We start from the raw sequence: 21,790 nt of genomic DNA on the forward strand, positions 1-21,790 counted from the left end.
ACCACAGGAAAAACCATAGCCTTGAATAGACGGACCTTAGTTGGCAAAGTAATGTCTCTGCTTTTCAACGTGCTATCTAGGTTGGTCATAACTTTTCTTCCAGGGCGTAAGCGTCTTTTAATTTCATGGCTCTAGTCACCATCTGGACCTCATACCTGGAATTTCTGATTCAGCTTGTCTGGAGTGCTGCTGAAAATCTGCATTTCTAACAAGTTTCCAGGTGATGCTGCTGCTACTGGCTAGGGTCCATACCTCAAGAACCAGTGTGTTAAAACTATATCTGCAAAATATTTGTATGAGCTGATCAAAGCATTCTTTTCTAGTTTGGCTAATAAGCTTGGGAAAATCAATTATAACCATCAAAGTAATCAATTGCAATTAATATCAAATTTTGATTCCTGGTATAATAATTCTTACCCCCATCCTGTCCTCTATGTGGTTTATGATCTTTCTTTTAAAATTTGCATACCATAAAATTCACTGCTTTAATCATTTTATAGTGTACATTTCAGTGGTTTTTAGTGTGTTCACAGAATTGTTCAACCATCACCACTGTCTAATTCCAGGATGTTTTCATCACTCCAGAAAGAAACCCCACACCCAGTAAAGGAGTCACTCCACATTTTGTCCTCCCTTCCCACCAGAGTCTGGCAACCAGTCATCTACTTCCTGTTTCTATGGATTTTGCTTCTTTTGCACATTTCATATAAGTGGAATCATACAATACATGGCTTTTAATGACCTACTTCTTTCACTTAGCGCATGTTCTCATAGATCAGCATTTCATTCCATTGTATGGATATACCATATTTTATGTATCCACTTATCAGCTGATGGACATTTGGGTTGTTTCTGCTTTTTGGTTATTATGATGCTGCTGTGAACAGTCATGTGCAAGTTTTTGTGTGAACGTGTGTTTTTTAATTGTCTTGACCTAGGAATGGCTGACATTTCTTTTATCTTTATTTTAACTTGCACTTTGTGCTAAGTTTCTCCAGACTTGTCTGACTCTCTGTGACCCCATGGACTGTAGCCTGCCAGGCTCCTCTGTCCATGGGATCCTTCAGGCAAGAATACTGGAGTGGGCTGCCATTGCCTTCTCCAGGGGATCTTCCTAATCTGGGGATTGAACCCACAACTCTAATGTCTCCAGTGGGTTCTTTACCGCTAGCACCACCTGGGAAGGAGAAATAGTATGCTTTCATTCATTCATCCTTTTGAATCAACCAGTAATTCACTGGGGACTTACTGTATGCCAGGAACTGTGGCGGACCCTCCACACATATCATCTCATTGTCTTATCACAACCATCCTAAAGCTATCAACCTTATTTTATACATGAAGAACCAGAGAACCAGAAAAGCTTAGCAACTGGTAGGACTGAACATGGAACCTAAATCTTCCAGCCTGTGCTTTTTCCTTACCCAGTGATGCCTCTGGGAGGAAAAAAAAAAATAGGAAAACAAATAAATAAACCATTGTAGAGAATTAATGACTTTGGGAAATGTTCTTCTTGACAGCAAATTCCACCCATGACTGTTAGTGTTAAGGGTGTTCCTAATTCCAACGTGGAAATGCCTATCCTTTTTATGACCATTGCCTTAATCAGCTTTTGTCCCGCATGTTGAAATTTAGTTTCCTCTGAGCCTTTAACTCTTGACTGTCTCCAATACATACTATTCAGTGCATTCCACTTAAATGTTCTTCTTATGAATTCTTATTGACTTTGGTAACATACTTAACATTTACACAAAATGGAATAAGTCATTTGTTGTCGTTGTTCAGTCACTAAGTCATTCGTATCCAACTCTTTGCAACCCCATGGACTGCATGCCAGGCTGCCCTATCCTTCACTATCTCCTGGAGTTTGCTTATATTCATGTCCATTGAGTCAGCGATACTATTTAACTATCTCACCCTCTGCTGCCCCCTTCTCTTCCTGCCCTCAATCTTTCCCAGCCTCAGGGTCTTTTCCAGTGAGCCGGCTCTTCGCATCAGGTGGCCAGAGTATTGGAGCTTCAGTTTCAGCTTCAGTCATTCCAATGAATATTCAGGGCTGATTTTCTTTAGGATTGGCTGGTTTGATCTCCTTGCAGTCCAAGGGACTCTCAAGAGTCTTCTCTAGCACCACAGTTCAGAAGCATTCCTCAGCCCTCAGCCTTATTTATGATCCAGCTCTCACATCTGTATATGACTACTGGAAAAACCCATAGCTTTGACTGTATGGACCTCCAACCTTAAATTGCCTTGGAGGCCATGTTTTCCAGCTGCAGCTGCTGCTGCTAGGTCACTTCTGTTATGTCCAACTCTGTGTGACTCCATAAACGGCAGCCTACCAGGCTCCACCATCCCTGGGATTCTCCAGGCAAGAACACTAGAGTGGGTTGCCATTTCCTTCTCCAATGCATGAAAGTGAAAAGTGAAAGTGAAGTCGTGTCCGACTCTTCAAGACCCCATGTACTGCAGCCTACCAGGCTCCTCCGTCCATGGGGTTTTCTAGGCAACAGTACTGGAGTGGGGTGCCAAGAGAGAAGGGATAATCTTCCCACCCCAGCTGAGTGAGACCACCTCTGTGGCTGAACACACATTCTCACCTGACCGAAGAACTAAGCAGTACCCAGGGGCAAATACCCTCAGCTGCTACTCTGGCCCACAGTAAGTGCTCAATATGTTGTTGTGTGAATGAATGAATAGTCCATCTCTGAAAAGTACAGGAATGCAGGTTACCTTCTGAAGCCTCTGTGTGCCCTCTGGCTGGAGATGGCCAGGATTGCTATCACATTCCTATATGTAGTCTTTGCCACAGACCCTACCATGCCCAAGAGAAGTCCCTGCCAGGAGGTCAGGAATGGGGGAGCTGTGGCTGTGGGCATCTGGCTGGAACTGGTGAACAGATCCACTCCCAGGAGGTCTATGAGCTCTTCTCTTTTCTTTACAGAAAACCGGCCGATCATGAAGAGCCTGACCCTGCCCGCCCTCTCCCTGCCCATGAAGTTGGTGAGTCTGGAGGAAGCTCAGGCCCGGAGCCTGGCTACTAATCATCCCGCCAGGAAGGAAAGAAGAGAGAATAGCCTGCCCGAGATTGTCCCTCCCATGGGCACCCTCTTCCACACTGTCCTTGAGTTACCAGACAACAAGTAAGTGGCCTTCTTTCAAGTTCTGGGAGATGTTTGGGTGGCGGGGGACAGAGGAGGAAGTGGTTAGAGTCTCGGGGCTATAATGGCAGCATGGTCTGGGGTTGTGATCTGGTTTGGGGAGTAAGGCGGCCTTCCAGAAGAGATGGCAGCTGATGCCACGACATCACCAATGTGCATTCCCTCACTGCCCCAAAGTCTTTGAGACCTTGGTCTCCCACCAGAGATCCCTAGTACTGTGGTGGGGATAGGGCTCATAGGTGTCAAGAATCATAACTAAAATCCCTTATTTCCTAGCTTAGACAAAATAGCCTTGATGTTTTCAAAAGGAAGGTTGCTAAACAGAAAAATTTGGCTGCCTCCTCCCACCCTTCACCTTCACAGCACATTATAAAAGGCATGGAGATGGACGGAGGACAAGTTGACAAACCACCACTCTGGCCTGAAAACTCTTGAGGACATGCATCCTGGCTTCTGTTCCTCCTCTGCTACCTGTCAGAGCCCTCCCTTCCCTCCAAAAACAAAACAAACACCATTTTCACTCGTGTCTTTCCTCACTTCTCCTTTTCATTTCTTCTGTTGTAACCCTGGCCTCCACACATTCCTCGGTTATGGAAGCAAGAGTCCTAAATTCTAGGCCGACAGTAGGTGGAGGAGCCGGAAGGCAATCTTTTCACTGAAGAGTATCATCCTTGCTGTTTGGTCAGTGAAAGGAGGTGTGAAAGCAGACCCTGCAGGCCTCTTGTCAGTGTCCTGCACATGAAGGCACGGCTGTCTCCCTCTGGGGAGGGAGAGCGTGCTGGGTGCCTGAGAAGGGTGACTGGATCTCACCTGGCAGGAAATGCTCCATTTCCTGGAGGGCACAGATGGCACTGCCCCTCCCTCCAAATCCCTGGAGGATGAGACTTTCATCCAGGGATCAGGAAGAAGGATACCTCTGAAGGACAATCAAGTATACCTTCCCTGTGCTGTCAACCACACCTGGGGTGCACCATGCCTCAAGGTATAGGCGATACTGTAAAATCTACCCCAAGGCCAAGTGCTTGACAACATTAGGCTGGATACGACAGAAACCACGAAGCACTGCAGGTCTATCCCTGATGGCAGAAGCACGTGTTCTGTGGAGAAGAGGTCCTCTGTGGAGCCCACAGGTGCCAGGGTTTCATCCCAGAACTTTATGAAATATAATGGCTAGGCCAGCCAGAGTCCGGCAAGGCCTCTGTGGTGACCTCTGGTGGCAGCAGGTCCTCTGGGCCCTGTCTGAGTTCAGTTCAGTTCAGTCACTCAGTCGTGTCTGACTCTTTGTGACCCCATGGACTGCAGCACGCCAGGCCCCCCTGTCCATCACCAACTCCCGGAGTTCACTCAAACTCATGTCCATTGAGTCGGTGATGCCATCCAGCCATCTCATCCTCTGTCGTCCCCTTCTCTTCCCACCTTCAATCTTTCCCAGCATCAGGGTCTTTTCAAATGAGTCAGCTCTTCACATCAGGTGGCCAAAGTATTGGAGTTTCAGCTTCAGCATCAGTCCTTCCAATGAATATTCAGGACTGATTTCCATTAGGATGGATGGGTTGGATCTCTTTGCTGTCCAAGGGACTCTCAAGAGTCTTCTCCAACACCACACTTCAAAAGCATTGATTCTTTGATGCTTAGCTTTCTTTATAGTCCAACTCTCACATCCATGCATGCCCACTGGAAAAACTATAGCCTTGACTAGACAGACCTTTGTTGGCAAAATAATGTTTCTGCTTTTTAATATGCTATCTAGGTTGGTCATAACTTTCCTTCCAAGGAGTAAGCGTCTTTTAATTCCATGGCTGCAGTCAACATCTGCAGTGATTTTGGAGCCCAAAAAAATAAAGTCAGCCACTGTTTGCACTGTTTCCCCATCTATTTGCCATGAAGTGATGGGACTGGATGCCATGATCTTAGTTTTCTGAATGCTGAGTTTTAAGCCAACTTTTTCACTCTCCTCTTTCACTTTCATCTGAGGCTCTTTAGTTCTTTGCTTTCTTCCATAAGGATGGTGTCATCTGTCTATCTGAGGTTATTGATATTTCTCCTGGCAATCTTGATTTCAGATTGTGCTTCATCCTGCCCAGCATTTCTCATGATGTACTCTGCATATAAGTTAAATAAGCAGGGTGACAGTATACAGCCTTGACGTACTCCTTTCCCAATTTGAAACCAGTCTCTTGTCCCATGTCCAGTTCTAACTGTTGGTTCCTGACCTGCGTACAGATTTCTCAGGAGACAGGTCAGGTGGTCAGGTATTCCCATCTCTTGAAGAATTTTCCACAGTTTTTTGTGATCCACATAGTCAAAGGCTTTGGCATAGTCAATAAAGCAGAAGTAGATGTTTTTCTGGAACTCTCTTGCATTTCCAGTGATCCAATGGATGATGGCAATTTGATCTCTGGTTCCTCTGCCTTTTCTAAATCCAGCTTGAACATCTGGAAGTTCATGGTTCATGTACTGTTGAAGCCTGGCTTGGAGAATTTTAAGTATTACTTTGCTAGTGTGTGAGATGAGTGCAATTGTGTGGTAGTTTGAACATTCTTTGGCATTGCCTTTCTTTGAGATTGGAATGACAACTGACCTCTTCCAGTCCTGTGGCCACTGCTGAGTTTTCCAAATTTGCTGGCATGTTGAGTGCAGCACTTTCACAGCATCATTTTTAGGATTTGAAATAGCTCAAGTGGAATTCCATCACCTCCACTAGCTTTGTTCATAGTGATGCTTCCTAAGACCCACGTGACTTCACATTCCAGGATGTCTGGCTCTAGGTGAAGCATCACACCGTTGTGATTATCTGGGTTATGAAGATCTTTTTGTACAGTTCTTCTGTGTAGTCTTGCCACTTCTTCTTAATATCTCCTGCTTCTGTTAGGTCCATACCATTTCTGTCCTTTATTGAGCCCATCTTTGCATGAAATGGTCACTTGGTATCTCTAATTTTCTTGAAGAGATCTCTAGTCTTTCCTTTTTTTTTTTTTTTAAGTCTTTCCTATTCTATTGTTTTCCTCTGTTTCTTTGCATTGATCATTGAGGAAGGCTTTCTTATCTCTTCTTGCTATTCTTTGGAACTCTGCATTCAAATGGGCATATCTTTTCTTTTCTCCTTTGCCTTTTGCTTCTCTTCTTTTCACTGCTATTTGTAAGGCCTCCTCAGACAACCATTTTGCCTTTTTGCATTTCTTTTCCTTGGGCATGGTCTTGCTCCCTGCCTCCTGAACAATGTCACGAACCTCCCTCTGTAATTCTTCAGGCACTCTGTCTATCAGATCTTATCCCTTGAATCTATTTCTCACTTCTGCTGTATAACCATAAGGGATTTGCTTTAGGTCATACCTGAATGGTGTAGTGGTTTTCCCTACTTTCTTCAATTTAAGTCTAGCACTCAACTATCCCTGCTTCATCAGGGAAATGAGAGACAAAGCCAGAGACACAGTGGCCACCCTCTGTGTTTCTCTGCAGTGACCACTGACCACACCCAGCAGTCTGCAGCTCTCCCAGGCCAGGCTCTCTTCCAAGTTGCTTTCTCATCCACCCCCTGTCCAGCCCACTGAAGTCTCCCTAGCCTTCTCCTCACCTGTGTATGTCCCAGAAGTGTGGCTGCAGGGCAGGGAGCATAAAAGGACTGAGGTCTCTGGCCTTTAGTGTTTACTCCTGTAAGAAATAGATGTCTTTAAAAACCCAGGAGGAAAGTGTTCATCAGAATTTCTACCAGAATTCCCAGAACTGTGGTTGCTTGTGACCTCTGAGTCTCCCACCAACCCCTGCCTCTGTTTGCCCCCAACCCCTACTTTTAATGGGCTTCCCTTGTGGCTCAAATGGTAAAGAATCTGCCTTCAGGCCTGGGTTCAGTCCCTGGGTCAGGAAGATCCCCTGGAGGAGGAAATGGCAACCCACTCCAGTATTCTGGCCTGGAGAATTCCATGGCCTGAGAAACCTGGTGGGCTACAGTCCATGGGGTCACAAAGAGTCAGACACGATTAAGCCAGTTTCACTTTCCTGCTTTTAATAGCACATCTGAAAAATGTGGTCCTTCAATCTGACTCATGAAAACCTGGCTTGGTCATCAAGGGCATCCTTGGACAGGGTGAGAGTCAGGCTCAGCTTGGATTTTTTAAAAGAATTTCGTGCCATGTCAGAGTTGTTCATAACTAAGAACATGTTTGGGATATTCCTTTGATAGTTCAGAGTCCCATTGAAATGGCTAGTTATCCAACTTACCCCCTGTGGCTTGGCTCTTTTAGAAGAAAGCTCTCCAGTAAATCCAAGAAGTGGAAATCAATATTTAACCTGGGACGTTCTGGATCAGACTCCAAATCAAAGCTGAGTAGAAACGGGAGTGTATTTGTGAGAGGACAGAGGCTCTCAGGTAAGAATCAACAATGGTTATGTTCATAAGAGAGATATAGATATATATTTTTAGTTCTGTTTCTTCAGTCTTTGGTTTGGGTCAAGCTCACTAATTCTAGAAGAGAAACTTATAAATTAGCTGAAGAGCCTTTTTGGTTTCTTCCTAAGTTTATCTATTTGTTTTTGGCGGCACTGGGTCTTCTTTGCCACGCGGGCTTTTCTGTGTTGCAGCGAGCAGATGCTACTCTTCGTTGCAGTGCACTGGCTGTTCATTGCAGGGGCTGCTTTTGTTTCGGAGCACTAGCTCTAGGTGTGAGGGCGTCAGTAGTTGTGGCACGTGGGCTTTAGAGCATAAGCTCAGTAGTTGTGGCGCATGGGCCTCATTGCTCTTGAGGCGTGTGGGGTCTTCCCAGAGCAGGGATGGAACGCCTGTCCCCTGCCTTGACAGGTGGATTCCCAACCACTGGACCACCTTGGAAGTCCTGTTGTTGTTTTTTTTTTTGTTTGTTTTTTAATAATTTTGGATTTACAAAAATTTTTCAAAAATAGTAGACAGAGAATCCATATACCCGTCATGCAGCTTCCCCCAAAGCTAATGTATTAAATAACTGTAATACAATGATCAAAACCATAATGTTAATATCAGTGTAATACTGCTAAATAGTTTACAGATGTTATTTGTATTTGGCCTTTTGTCCTACTAATGTCCAGGCCCCACGGAGCCAGGATCTAGTCAAGGAACCCACATTGCATTTAGATTTCATGCTTCCTTAATTTTCCAACCTAGGCAGCTCCTCCGTCTTTCTGACTTTGACACTTTGGAAGAGTTTTGGCCATTTATTTTGTAGAATATACCTCAGTTTGGGATTGTCTGATGTTTTCTCATGGTTAGATTGAGGTTACAAATGCTGTGCCTGTCACAGTGTGTCATATCAGAGGGCCCATGAGGTCAGTGTTTTATTGTTGGTGATGTCAACCTTGATCACTCGGTTAAAGTGCCGTCTACAAGGTTTGTTCCTGTGAAGGTACTATTTTTTTCCTTTGCAATTAATAAATGTCTTGTGGGAGATACTTTTAGACCATGCAAATATTCTTTTCCTCATGATACTTTCATCCATGAATTTTAATATCCATCAGTGGTTCTTGCCTATAACAGTTCTAACTATGGTATTTACCATATGGTAATTTTCCACTTCCATCATTCTTTCTACGTTTATTAATGAACTTTACTGTAAGGAAGATCTGACATTTAAATAAGGATGCTGCCCTGTGGGAGTTATATCTGAGTAGTAAGTAGAACTGATGCAGAAGGGAACCAAGGGAACCACTATAAAATGGGGAATATAATCAATCAAGCTGAATATTGTATCAGAAAGGGAAGGCCAAAGAAATTTGCCATAGTGGCATTCAGTGTTACAGACTGAAAGCATGATTTTTTAAAAAATGAGAGCAATAGTTATGAAAACAAGTAGTAAAAGGTAAACATTCAAATGCAATGAGCAAACCTTGATTGAATCTTAGTTTGAAAAAATAAAAAAGACTACAGGGCTTCCTGGGTTGTCCAGTGGTTAAGAATCCACCTGCCAATGCAGGGAACATGAGTTTGATCCCTGGTCCAGGAAGATCACACATGCTGCAGAGCAGCTAACCTGTGCGCCACAGCTACTAAAGCCCACGCTCTGGAGCACGTGCTCAGCAACGAGGGAAGCCACCGTAGTGTGAGGCCTCCACACTGCAGTGAAGAGTGGCCCCTGCTCGCCAAAACTAGAGGAGATCCACAAGCAGCAATGAAGACCCAGTGCAGCTAACAATAAATAAATAAAAATTTTTTACAAAAGATAATTTTGAGGATAAATAGGCTAGATTTTAGATGATATTGAAAATAGTAAATTTTCATAGTTTGCTGGTGCTTAAGAGGCATATGCTAAAGTTAAGTATTTAAAGATGAAGTGTCAAAATACTGAGACTCACTTTCAAATGATTCTGCAAAATTTAAGTATGTAGGTAGATAAATAGATTAGAAATAGATGAACCAAACATATGGCAAAATATGAACCTAGATGGTAGGTTTAGAGGTCTTCAATGGTTCTGAATGTTTGAAATTCTTAACAATAAAGGTTTGGGGGAAAAAAAACTAATGTCTGTAGAGGAAATTGAGAGAATATCTTTAAGAACCTTCCCCAGCACTGGTTATAACTGTGTGCCAAGGATCATAAAGCACAGATGTTAGAAGTCATCACGTTGTCCTACTGGAGTAATGGGGATTTCACCAGGTATAGTGGGTGTAGTGGTTTAGGCTGTGTGTGTGCTCAGTTGTGTCCGACTCCTTGGACCCCATGGACTGTAGCCCGCCACGCTCCTCTGTCCATGGAATTTTCCAGGCAAGAATACTGGAGCAAATTGCCATTTCCTACTTCAAGGGGTCTTCCCAAACCAGAGATTGAACCCACATCTGCGTCTCCTGCATTGGCAGGTAGATTCTTTACCATTGCACCACCTGGGAAGCTTGGTTTCAGCTTCAAGTAAGAGCAAATCCAACTCTACTGGCTTATGCAAGGAGGTAACTTATTGGGACACCCAGATGTAGGGAAAGCTTCAGGGACGATTTAGTCCAATGGCTGTGTTTCCATTTCTCCATGTTTTCCTCAGCTATGCCTTCCTCTGAGGGTCAGCTTTATCCTCAGACTGGCTCCTTTGCAGCAACAAAGTGGGTATGGTATTAAGAGTTCTAGGTTTTACCTTTGACTATCATTATGACCAGAAGGAGAAAGAACATCATTTCTGGTAGCTTGCTTCTTGGTGCAGGGACCCTTCTTTCCCAGAACCTCCGCATTAAGTGTCTGTCGCCCTCCCCAGTCCCCACCCCACAGTAGTAGCCTTCACTTAGTCACATGGGTCGATCGTTACGGCTGGGAGAGTGCTGTGTGCTGACCAGCCTAGGACTGGATTCCTGAACCAATCACGGGCATGAGGAATGGCATTATGCCTGTTGGGTGAGGAATGAGGTACACCCAAGCTGGACAGGGCTCTGTGAGAAGGGGAAGGAAATGGATTCTGGGCACCCATCTGTAATATCCATTATATGGCGGAAAATGTATTTCACAAAACGGCAAGATAGCCAGGTGAAGAGGACAGGTCGCCGTAGTTATGGGAGGCCAGATACAAGTCAGAAGTTAGGATTCTCAAAGGAGAATTTAAGGGGTATACCTGGCAAGAAACTCCTGATCTAATAATAGATTTGCTGAAGCACATCAGAGAGAACTTCAGTTACAGAATTAGTGCCACAATGTAAGAGGTTCACCAAGTACCAAAAAGTTAAAAGAACAAAACAATTGAATAAAAATAGAATAAGTGATTTGCTTTGATTGTGACTTAGGAAGATTTCCACCCCCGTGTGGTTTTCGAAAGGAAGAAGCTCCAGGTGCTGGATCAAACAGTGGTAAATTCATAGAATGTACAGGACGTCCCTGGCCGCTCCTCAGCTCGGCTGCACCTCAGAGTCACCCACAGGATGTGGTTCACACCCACAGCAGCTCTGCATCAGGAGGACTGTGATAAAGTCAGAGTATTGGTAACTTTTTAAAAGCTCCCCAGGAGATTCCGATGTGCAGCCAGAGTTGAAAACCACTGCTATCTCATGAACAAGCTGGTCAGAAATAGTTCATCAAAATGGCTGGCTTTTGATGGGGTGCAGAGGTGCAATTAAAGAACCATCGGTGTCAATATAAATAGCTCTCTGTGACCTTGACTATTGCCTGAGCGGCCATGTTTCACTAGAAGAGTGTTGTTGAAACCCTAGAAATTAAAGACTGGGTGGGGGAGGGTAGGGGGTGGTCATAACCCTGTAATAGCCTCATTATTTGTTGAAATATACTTGTGAAAAAAGGAAAGCAGTGGATTAACATATTTAAATAATTTTTAAATCTTTTTTTAAAGTTTTATAATTAAGAACATTTTAAAAGTTGATTTACCATGTTTATAGTACTGGAGTTTTTTGTGGGGAGGGGGTGCAGGTGAAGGGATGTTTAACCATGTTTAGAAAATGGAACAGAAATAGGAGATACTAAAGAGCAATATTGCGTAGGAACCTGGAATCTTAGGTCCATGAATCAACGTAAATTAGAAGTGGTCAAATAGGAGATGGCAAGAGGGAACTAAAATGGACTGGAATGGGTGAATTTAATTCAGATTATCATTATATCTACTACTGTGGGCAAGAATCCCTTAGAAGAAATGGAGTAGCCCTCATAGTCAGCAAAAGAGTCTGAAATGCAGTACTTGGGTGCAATCTCAAAAACGACAGAATGATCTCTGTTTGTTTCCAAGGCAAACCATTCAATATCACAGTCTCTATGCCCCAACCAGTACTGCTGAAGAAGCTGAAGTTGAACAGTTCTTTGAAGACCTATAAGACCTTCTAGAACTAATATCTAAAAAAGATGTTCTTTTCATCAGAGGGGACTGGAATGCAAAAGTCGGAAGTCAAGAGATACCTGGAGTAACAGGCAACTTTGACCTTGGAGTACAAAATGAATCGGGGAAAAGGCTAACAGAGTTTTACCAAAAGAACGTACTGGTCATAGAAAACACCCTCTTCCAACAACACAAGAGAAGACTCTACACATGGACATCACCAGATTTTCAATACCAAAATCAGATTGATTATATTCTTTGCAACCAAAGATGGAGAAGCTCTATACAGTCAGTAAAAAGACCAGGAGCTTATTGTGGCTCAGATGATGAACTCCTATTCAGACCTAAATTGAAGAAAGTAGGGAAAACCACTACACCATTCAGGTATGACCTCCATACGGCAAATCCTTTACGTTTGTACAGTGGAAGTGACAATAGATTCAAAGGATTAGATCTGATAGACAGAGTGCCTGAAGAATTATGGACAGAGGTTCCTGACATTATACAGGAGGCAGGGATCAAGACCATCCCTAAGGAAAAGAAATGCAAAAAGGCAAAATGGTTGTCGGAGGAGGCCTTACAAATAGCTGAGAAAAAAAGAGAAGCTAAAGGCAAATGAGAAAAGGAAAGATACATTCATCTGAATGCAGAGTTCCAAAGAATAGCATGGAGAGATAAGAAAGCCTTCCTCAGTGATCAATGCAAAGAAATAGAGGAAAACAATAGAATGGGAAAGACTAGTGATCTCTTTAAGAAAATTAGAGATACCAAGGGAAATTTCATGCAAAGATGGGCTCAATAAAGGACAGAAATGGTATGGACCTAAGAGAAGCAGAAGATATTAAGAAGAAGTGGCAAGACTACACAGAACTATACAAAAAGATTGTCATGATCCTAATAACCACGATGGTGTGATCACTCACCTAGAGCCAGATATCCTGGAATGTGAAGTCACGTGGGCCTTAGGAAGCATCACTATGAGGAAAGCTAGTGGAGATGATGGAATTCCAATTGAGCTATTTCAAATTCTAAAAGATGATGCTGTGAAAGTGCTGCACTCTACATGCCAGCAAATTTGGAAAACTCAGCAGTGGCCACAGGACTGGAAAAGGTCAGTTGTTATTCCAATCCCAAAGAAAGGCAATGTCAAAGAATGTTCAAACTACCACACAATTTCACTCATCTCACAATTTCACTCATCTCACACTAGCAAAGTAATACTTAAAATTCCCCAAGCAAAGCTTCAACAATATGTGAACAATATGTGAACTTCCAGATGCACAAGCTGGATTTAGAAAAGGCAGAGGAACCAGAGATTAAACTGCCCACATGCTTTGGATCATAGGAAAAGCAAGACAGTTCCATCTACTTCTGCTTTATTGACTATGCCAAAGCCTTTGACTATGTGGATCACAAAAAACTGTGGAAAATTCTTCAAGAGATAGGAATAACAGACCACCTGACCTGCCTCCTGAGAAATCTGTACTCAGGTCAGGAAGCAACAGTTAGAACTGGACATGGGACAACAGACTGGTTCCAAATTGGGAAAGGAGTACATCAAGGCTGTATATTGTCACCGTGCTTATTTAACTTATATGCAGAGTATATAATATTTCATATATAATATGAAATGCTGGGCTGAATGAAGCGCAAGCTGAAATCAAGACTGCCGGAAGAAATACAAATAAGCTGCTACCCAGAAGCTACCACCCAATGGCAGAAACTGAAGAGGAACTAGAGAGCCTCTTGATGAAAGTGAAAGAGGAGAGAGAAAAAGCTGGCTTAAAACTCAACATTCAGAAAACAAAGATCATGACATCTGGTCCCATCACTTCATGGCAAATAGATGGGGAAACAAGGGAAACAGTGACAGACTATTTTTTTGGACTCCAAAATCACTGCAGATGGTGACTGCAGCCATGAAATTAAAAGACATTTGCTCCTTGGAAGAAAAGCTGTGACCAACCTAGACAGCATATTAAAAAGTAGAGACATTACTTTTCCAGCAAAGATCTGTCTAGTCAAGGCTATGGTTTTTCCAGTAGTCATGTATGTGTGTGAGAGCTGGACCATAAAGAAAGCTGAGCGCTGAAGAATTGATGCTTTTGAACTGTGGTGTTAGAGACAACTCTTTGAGAGTCCCTTGGAGTGCAAGGAGATCCAACTAGTCCATCCTAAAGGAAATCAGTCCTGAATATTCACTAGAACAACTGATGCTGAAGTTGAAACTCCAATACTTTGGCCTAATGTGAAGAACTGACTCACTGGAAAAGACCCTAATGCTGGGAAAAATTGAAGACAGGAGGAGAAGGGGATGACAGAGGATGAGATGGTTGGATGGCATCACCAACTCGATGGACATGAGTTTAAGCAAGCTCTGGGAGTTGGTGATGGACAGGGAAGCCTTGCGTGGTGTAGTCCTTGGGGTCACAAAGAGTTGGACACAACTGAGCAACTGAACTGAGCTGACTGAAAGGGTAAGAAAAACTTGGGTACTGACTGAATGGAGATGCATAAACTCTGAAGTCTCCCAGACACATGTGTACTGGAATTTGTGTCAATATATTATCAAACAGGAAGATTCTAGGGAACCCTCTAAAGTGAACTCCTTTGAGCAGGGAAATAAAGCCACAGAGATCATCTAAGAGAGGGAACTCAAGGACCCAAAGAAAACGGGTGAATGCATTTCCATGAGGCCAAGGTCCCAGGCAGAAAAAAATAATCTAAACACAGTTAGCCAGACTTTCCTGGTGGTCCAGTGGTTAAGAACCCACCTGCCAATGAAAGGGGCATGGATTCAATCCCTGGTTTGGGAAGATCCCACTTGCCGCAGAGCAGCTAAGCCTGTGTGCTTAGAGCCTGTTCTCTCCAACAAGAGAAGCCATGCAATGAGAAGCCTGCACACTGCAATGAAGACCTAGCTCAGCCAAAAAGAAAGAAGTAAATAAAGCAAAACAAACAAATCAGAGCCCTTCCCTGAAAGACCAGGGGAATTCAGGTCTTTGAATGAATAAATCAATATCTACAGGTAGGCCTTCATATCTGCATATGTGGGACGTATGGGTAGACAAGGCTGATTGTAGTTCACCTTTTATATAAGGAGCTTGAACATCCAGTGGATTATGGTATCTCTGGGGGTCCTGGAACCAATCCTCTGCAAATACTGAGGGACACCTGTATCGTCATAGGCCACAGAGCCTTGAGTGCTTAGCCACTGTCCAGACAAGGAGCCAGGGAATTGTTGGAGACTGTTCCCTTCTGTGTCCACTGGGGCCACAAGGAGCTTCATTGTCAGACAGAGGGTCCCACAGGAAAGGTGGACACTGATGGCCCTGCAGCCAGAACTGTTGTCTGTTCTCTCTGGCACTCAGGGTCACCAGGCAAAATTTTGTCGCCAAATACATGTTTGGAGATCTCCGGGTGGTCTTGTGGTTAGGATTCGGCACTTTCACTGTCATGGCTGGAGTTCAATCCCTGGTCAGGGAACTGAGATCCTGCAAGCTACATATGTGCTTGTGCTTAGTCACTCAGTCGTGTCTGACTCCCCATGGACTGTAGCCCGCCAGACTTCTCTGTCCATGGGGATTCTCCAGGCAAGAATACTGGAGTGGGTTGCCATGCCCTCCTCCAGGGGATCTTCCCAACCCATGGATCTAACCCAGGTCTCCCACGTTGCAGGCAGATTCTTTACCAGCTGAGCTACCAGAGAAGCTACCGTGCAAACTGTATAGTGTAGCCAAAGGGAAAAATGAATACATGAATGAAAGGAGGCTGGCCAGGCAAGATTTTTTGTTTGTTTCTAAAAATGGCAACCCACTCCAGTATTCTTGCCTGGAGAATCCCATGGACAGAGGAGCCTGGAGAGCTACAGTCCACGGGGTCGCAAAGAGTCAGACACGACTGAGCAACTTCACTGCACTTCAAATATCTGTTTACTTGGCTGCGTTGAATCTTGGTTGTTGTGGCACACAGGCTCTTTGTTGCAGCAAGCAGGCTTCATTGCCCCACAGCATATGGATCTTAGTTCCCCTACCAAGGATCGAAACCATGTCTCCTACATTTGATGGTGGATTCTTAACCACTGGACCACCAGGGAAGTCCCAATGGCCAGCAGTTTTAGAAGTCATTTTGTAAACTTGTGGAAATAGTCGATCTTCCAAGGATGAGAATTCTGCTTACTCCTGAAAGGAAGGAGGTGGAAGGCAGTCTTGGCATCACCACTGCTAAGTCTTCCAGAGCCCAGTGGGCCCCAGGCAGAGAAGCTCCGAGCCTGGGAGGCTAAGGGGTTAATTCAGAGCCTCTCAAAAGAAGCAGGATATGGACCAAGAAGGAAAAAAGGAATTTTGAAAGAGGGATTAAACAAGTGTGAGTTAGGACCCAACTGGGGCTAGGGCAATTCTGAGTGCTTCTTTTAGAACCATCTCCTGGGTTCTCCCTTGTTGCTGAGCCCTGGTTTATCTTGAATACCATCAACAACAACAACAATAAACAATAATGACTTCTTCAGCATTTACTTGATTCTAGATTAATACAACCTATTTTATATGCATTACTCCTTTCATCCTCATAACAGCTCTACTTTTCTTCCTTTTCATGTCAAAAAAATGAAAGTTCAAAAAGGTAAGCTACTTATCTGAGGCCAACAGTGGGAGAATTGGGAGTCAAAGTCAGATATGTCTGGATCCAAAGTTACCTTAAAGCCACTTCTAAAGAGTTACTTTAGAAGCCCTGGCCAGCTTCTAAATTGCCCTCTCTCCCATCCTAGCAAGTTTGACCTGGAAGGAACTACCTTCTAGCCAGTTTGGCTTTCTGAAAAGAGATGATTTTGTGAAACTGCTTATGCCTATACATGGACTAATAAATTTTCACACTCTTCTGAAAACCTCCTTAAGTGGCTTACAGAGATGCGTAGAGTCCTTCAGGCTCATAGTAGGTGCTCCAAAAAGGTTTGGTTGGGATCTGCTCCAGGATGAGGTTGGTGGATGAGAGCTTTAGGGGAGCAAGAAGCAGAGCTGCTTGTGGGAGAAGGGTGACCCACAGGGAAAAGGTGACTCCTTAGAGACAGAGGGGAAAGTTCCCTGGGCCCTCTCACCTGTTGTACTAAATTTCTGGTTGTTGCGCAATGTGGCTACAGTCAAGAATCCTGCTGCCTGGCCCATCATCTAGGAGGCGTTAGCTGGAGCCCCATGGGTTCTACCCTATGGATGAATCTTTGAATCTTTTCTGTAAAGTAAAATTGAGTTCAGGACTCCTCACTGGCTCAGAGCTTTGTGACAACATTGTAATCTACCTTTATCTGTAAAATGTTAATAAACCTTTGATCTATAATTACCCTATTTTTATAAGGTCAGTCCCCTAAAGAAAGTGAGAACATCTGAGGTGGCATGGAGAATGTTTTCCAACGGGGAAATTTATAAATACTTGAAAATTTTCCCAAAGAAATTTCTCTTTTGTACCTACAGTCTGACCTATTGTTCTAAACACTTCCTCCGAAAGTGCATTCACCAGGGATGTTCTTTTCTTTTGTCTTTAGTGGAAAAGGCTACCATCCGACCAGCTAAAAGCATGGACTCACTGTGCTCAGTGCCTGTGGAAGGTAAGATCTCACAGCTGGCTTGGGAACTGGGGATCACAGCTGGAGGAGTGGTGCCCCCACACAGGACTTGCTTCATCAACCCCAGAAGCCGCTCGTCTCCAGTCTAGCTCACACGCAATCCCCCAGGCCCAGATTCCTCCCTGACCCTGAACTTCAGATGCCGGCATAGCCCCTTCTCCCAGAGGCCTGTTTCTCCAGCCTTCCTCCAACCGTAGCTGGAGACAACAGCCTCTTTACATTCCATCCTGAAGCAGAGAATAGGTCAACACCTGAAAACTAAGGCAGAAGTGGCTCCCTCTTGGGGCATAAAGAAGAGTTTTGAGTTTCGGTGTTTCCATAGGCATTGGCTTCATTGTGTTTGTCAATTCAGGATTCTGAGTTGGGAGATTGCTTCCTTTGTTCATTAATAAGCACCGACGGCACCAGCCTGGCGCACGGCTGGTCCTCACTTACTGAGTAGATGGCACACAGCCGCACGACACCCGTCACCAAAGCAGCACCTCACCACGGTGGTTCTTACAGCTTCAGCCTTAAGAGGCTGACGTGCTTGCCCTCACTTCTGTGTCTGTTAACCAACAAGCTGACAAGCATTTTTGTAGTTAGCAAGCATTGCTACAGCTTGCAAGACCAGGGCTTCCCTAGCAGCAGGAAGTTTAAACTCCCCCATACTTAAACCATAACTTTCCAGTCCCTTGAATACAAGATATTTTGCTCTTTGCTAAATGAGGCAGCCTGAAACAAAACAGAAAATCTTTAGAAACGACTTCCAAAAAATAATTCTAAACTTGTAAAATATTCCATGAGGTCTTTTTAAGTGGACACGATCCTTTTAGCATTTTCTCACCTTTATATTCATCAGTTTACTTGGTTCTGAAGCCTCTTGGGGGCAGTTCTTGCCCAGTTTTGCAGAATTTAATGTTTCAAAAGCTAGGTCACCACTTCCGTGGGCTTTGGGGAAGTTATCTCACCTCTCAAGTCTCGTTTCCTCATGTGTTCAGGGAGATAATTACACTTCTCCTACAGAGCGTTTTTAAGAATTTTAAATCCAATGTTATCTAAGATGTAGCACGTTGTGAGAATTCTTTTCCAGATCCCTGGCAATTCGGTTGCTGTCCCCTCAGCTTCATTATTTCCCATACAGACTTTTCTTTGCCTTCACTTCTAAGTCAGTCAGGAACTCACTCCTCACAGCTGTGCTTTCTAACATTTAGTTAATTTACATTTCTAGTTTCTGAGACTCTGAATCAGCAGGAAGAAGCCTGGGAAAAGGTGGAAAGGTCTAGCTGAGGACAGCATCTCTTTCCTTGCTGGGAAATCTAACCCCTGTCTGGGTCCATCTGCCAGAGAAAACTTAAATAAGTTTTAAAATGAAACAAGACTTTATTATTTTGCCCTTTTTGTCTTCACCTTCATTTTGAGCAAACATCACTTTGTCATCTCCCATCATCTTTTTGGGTTCAATCCCTGGGTTGGGAAGATCCCCTGGAGAAGGAAATGGCAATCCACTCCAGTACTCTTGCCGGGAAAATCCCATGGACAGAGGAGCCTGGTAGGCTACATGTAGTCCATGGGGTCGCAAAGAGTCAGACACGACTGAGCGACTTTATTTCACTTCATCATCTTTTTATTTTTTCATGATCTACGTTTAATGCTTGGTGGATGACTGTTCCCTTTAGCCATTTCAGCAGTATCTTTCTTTTGGAAACTGCTCTCCCTGCAAAGTTTAACTCAGATACATGTGTTGTTGTTTAGTTGCTCAGTCATGTCTGACTCTTTTTGACCCCATGGACTGCAGCATGCCAGGCTTCCCTGTCCTTCCCTGTCCCAGAGTTTGCTCAAATTCATGTCCATTGAGTCGGTGATGCCATCCAACTATCTCATCCTCTGTTGTCCCCTTCTCCTCCTGCCCTCCACTTTTCCCAGCATCAGGGTCCTTTTCCAGTGAGTCAGTTCTTCACATCAGGTGGCCAAAGTATTGGAGCTTCAGCTTCAGCAGCAGTCCTTCTGGTGAATATTCAGGGTTGATTTCCTTTAGAATTGACTGGTTTGATCTCCTTGCAGTCCAAGGGACTCTTAAGAGAGTCTTCTCCAGCACACAATTTGAAAGCATCTATTCTTCGACTTTCAGTCTTCTTTATGTTACAACTCTTACATCCATATGTGACCTCTGGAAAAACCATAGGTTTGACTATGATACCTGTGACACAACAGCAGAAGGTTCTGTCAAGATATAACAAAATTCTGTGCACGTGTTTCCTCTTGTCAACCAAATGTTATGTACCTGTCTTTATTAGGATAGCTATACCCTTATTGACGAGCTTCCCTGCTGGCTCAGTGGTAAAGAATCTACCTGCCAATGCAGGCGACACAGCTTCCATCCCTGGGTCAGGAAGATCCCCAGCGGAAGGAAATGGCAACCCACAGCAGTATTCTTGTCTGGGAAATCCCTTTGACAGAGAAGCCTGGTGGGCTACAGCCCACGGGTCACTAAAGAGTCGGACACGATTTAGTGACTAAACAACAATAACATACCGTTATTAGCATACTGTGCCTTTCCAGTCTTGCCAATATTCAAGTATTATGTGCTGGCCCTTCCTGGAAATCTCTGCAGTGAGGCCTGTACTCAAGACTGCTGACCAAGTTTGTTTGCTTTTTCACTAGGGAAAGAAACCAAAGGAAATTTCAGTCGAACCGTCACCACTGGTGGATTTTTCATCCCAGCAGCGAAAATGCACTCGACTAGCACTGGCAGCTCCTGTGACCTCAGCAAGCAGGAGGGTGAATGGGGCCAGGAGGGGATGCCGGCAGGGGCGGAGGGCGGCTTTGATGTGAGCGGAGACCGAAGCCAGCTGCAGGGGGCTCAGGCCCGGGCCCCACCTGAGCAGCTGAAGGTGTTCCGACCCATCGAAGATCCTGAGAGTGAGCAAACAGCCCCAAAGATGCTGGGCATGTTCTACACCTCAAACGACAGCCCCAGCAGATCTGTCTTCACCAGCAGCCTATTCCAAATGGAGCCTTCTCCCCGTCACCAGCGCAAGGCCCTGAACATTTCCAAGCCCTTTGCTGTGTCTGTGCCACTCCGCGTATCAGCTGTCATCAGCACCAACAGCACCCCATGCAGAACCCCCCCCAAGGAGCTACAGTCTCTTTCCAGCCTGGAAGAGTTTTCTTTCCAGGGCTCAGAGAGTGGAGATTGGCCTGAAGAGGAGAAGCCACTGAGTGCTGAGACTTCTACAGGTAAAAGGGGAGGAGAGGGTCTCTTTCCATTGCAAGAGAGGAAAAACCAGACTTAAACATTGTCTTGTTGCAAGACAGTGTAGTGAAGTGGTTAGAACCATGGACTCTGGAGCCAGACTGCCCGGTTACAAATCCAGGCTTAGTCATTTTGTTGTACAGTCTTCAACAAGTTTACATAACCACTCCATGCCTCAGCTTCTTGATCTGTAAAATAGGAATATTAATTTGTGAATATTAGTTAATACATGTAAAGCTCTCAGAACAGGGTCTAGTACATAGCAAGTACTATGTAAATGTTACTTGTTATTATTATTTTATTCACTCAACATGGAAGGGGAGAGAAGCTCACGGAATGGAATGCAGAGCTGGAATTAGGGATTCAGCTCTTTCAGACACAATCTCTCCATCCACCCATCCCAAATTTCTACCTCATGTCTGACCGGAACATGGCTAGCAGCCTGAGCAATGAGAAGGAGCATCTGCCTCTCAGTTTCCTTGTATGAAACACAGCGAGGACTCTGATTGGGTCTGCTTGGGTCACATGCCCAGCCTTGGGCCAATCACTTGGCTGGATGAATAGGAGTCTAAGATTGGCCAAGCTTGAGTCTCTGGGCCCTGTCTGGAGTGAGAACCAACAACATACTGTGAGCAACACAAAAGGGAAATAATGAGAACCTCAGAGGAAAGGATGACTGAGAGACAAACCAACAGATTCTTATTGTGGTTTAAGAATATTTCTATTTCAATTAATATTAGCTTTTTCTGATTAGTTATCATGATGTCAGGCACTGTCCTAAGGGTTCTGCATTTATCTCATTTTTCCTCAACTCCTTGAGGTTATTATATAGTTACTATTATCCCTGTTTGCTAAGAGAAGAATTTGTCAACTTGCCTGAGGGCTCCTAGCAAGGACATATAAAAGTCAGGATTTTAATCCAGACTTTTAAAAAAATCCAAGCATTCTGCCATGCTCCCTCTCCTGTTTGCTGCGGGCTGTAGGGTTACAAAGATTCTTAAAACGCAATCCCTTCCCCCAGCAAGC

The 21,790-nt window shown here is 44.2% G+C and overlaps 1 protein-coding gene across 1 annotated transcript in view; it reads left to right on the forward strand.

Moving 5' to 3' along the window:
* ARHGAP31 (Rho GTPase activating protein 31) overlaps positions 1–21,790 on the forward strand; it is a 121,974-nt gene that overhangs the window by 84,975 nt on the left and 15,209 nt on the right. Inside the window, exons 7-10 of the mRNA XM_004002941.5 lie at positions 2,939–3,137; positions 7,397–7,521; positions 17,449–17,511; positions 20,173–20,748. Of these exons, the coding sequence (XP_004002990.2) occupies positions 2,939–3,137; positions 7,397–7,521; positions 17,449–17,511; positions 20,173–20,748 (963 nt within the window). The remainder of the gene's footprint in view (positions 1–2,938; positions 3,138–7,396; positions 7,522–17,448; positions 17,512–20,172; positions 20,749–21,790) is intronic.

This window comes from Ovis aries, chromosome 1 (assembly GCF_016772045.2).
Source record: "Ovis aries strain OAR_USU_Benz2616 breed Rambouillet chromosome 1, ARS-UI_Ramb_v3.0, whole genome shotgun sequence".
Classification (NCBI taxonomy): Eukaryota; Metazoa; Chordata; class Mammalia; order Artiodactyla; family Bovidae; genus Ovis; species Ovis aries.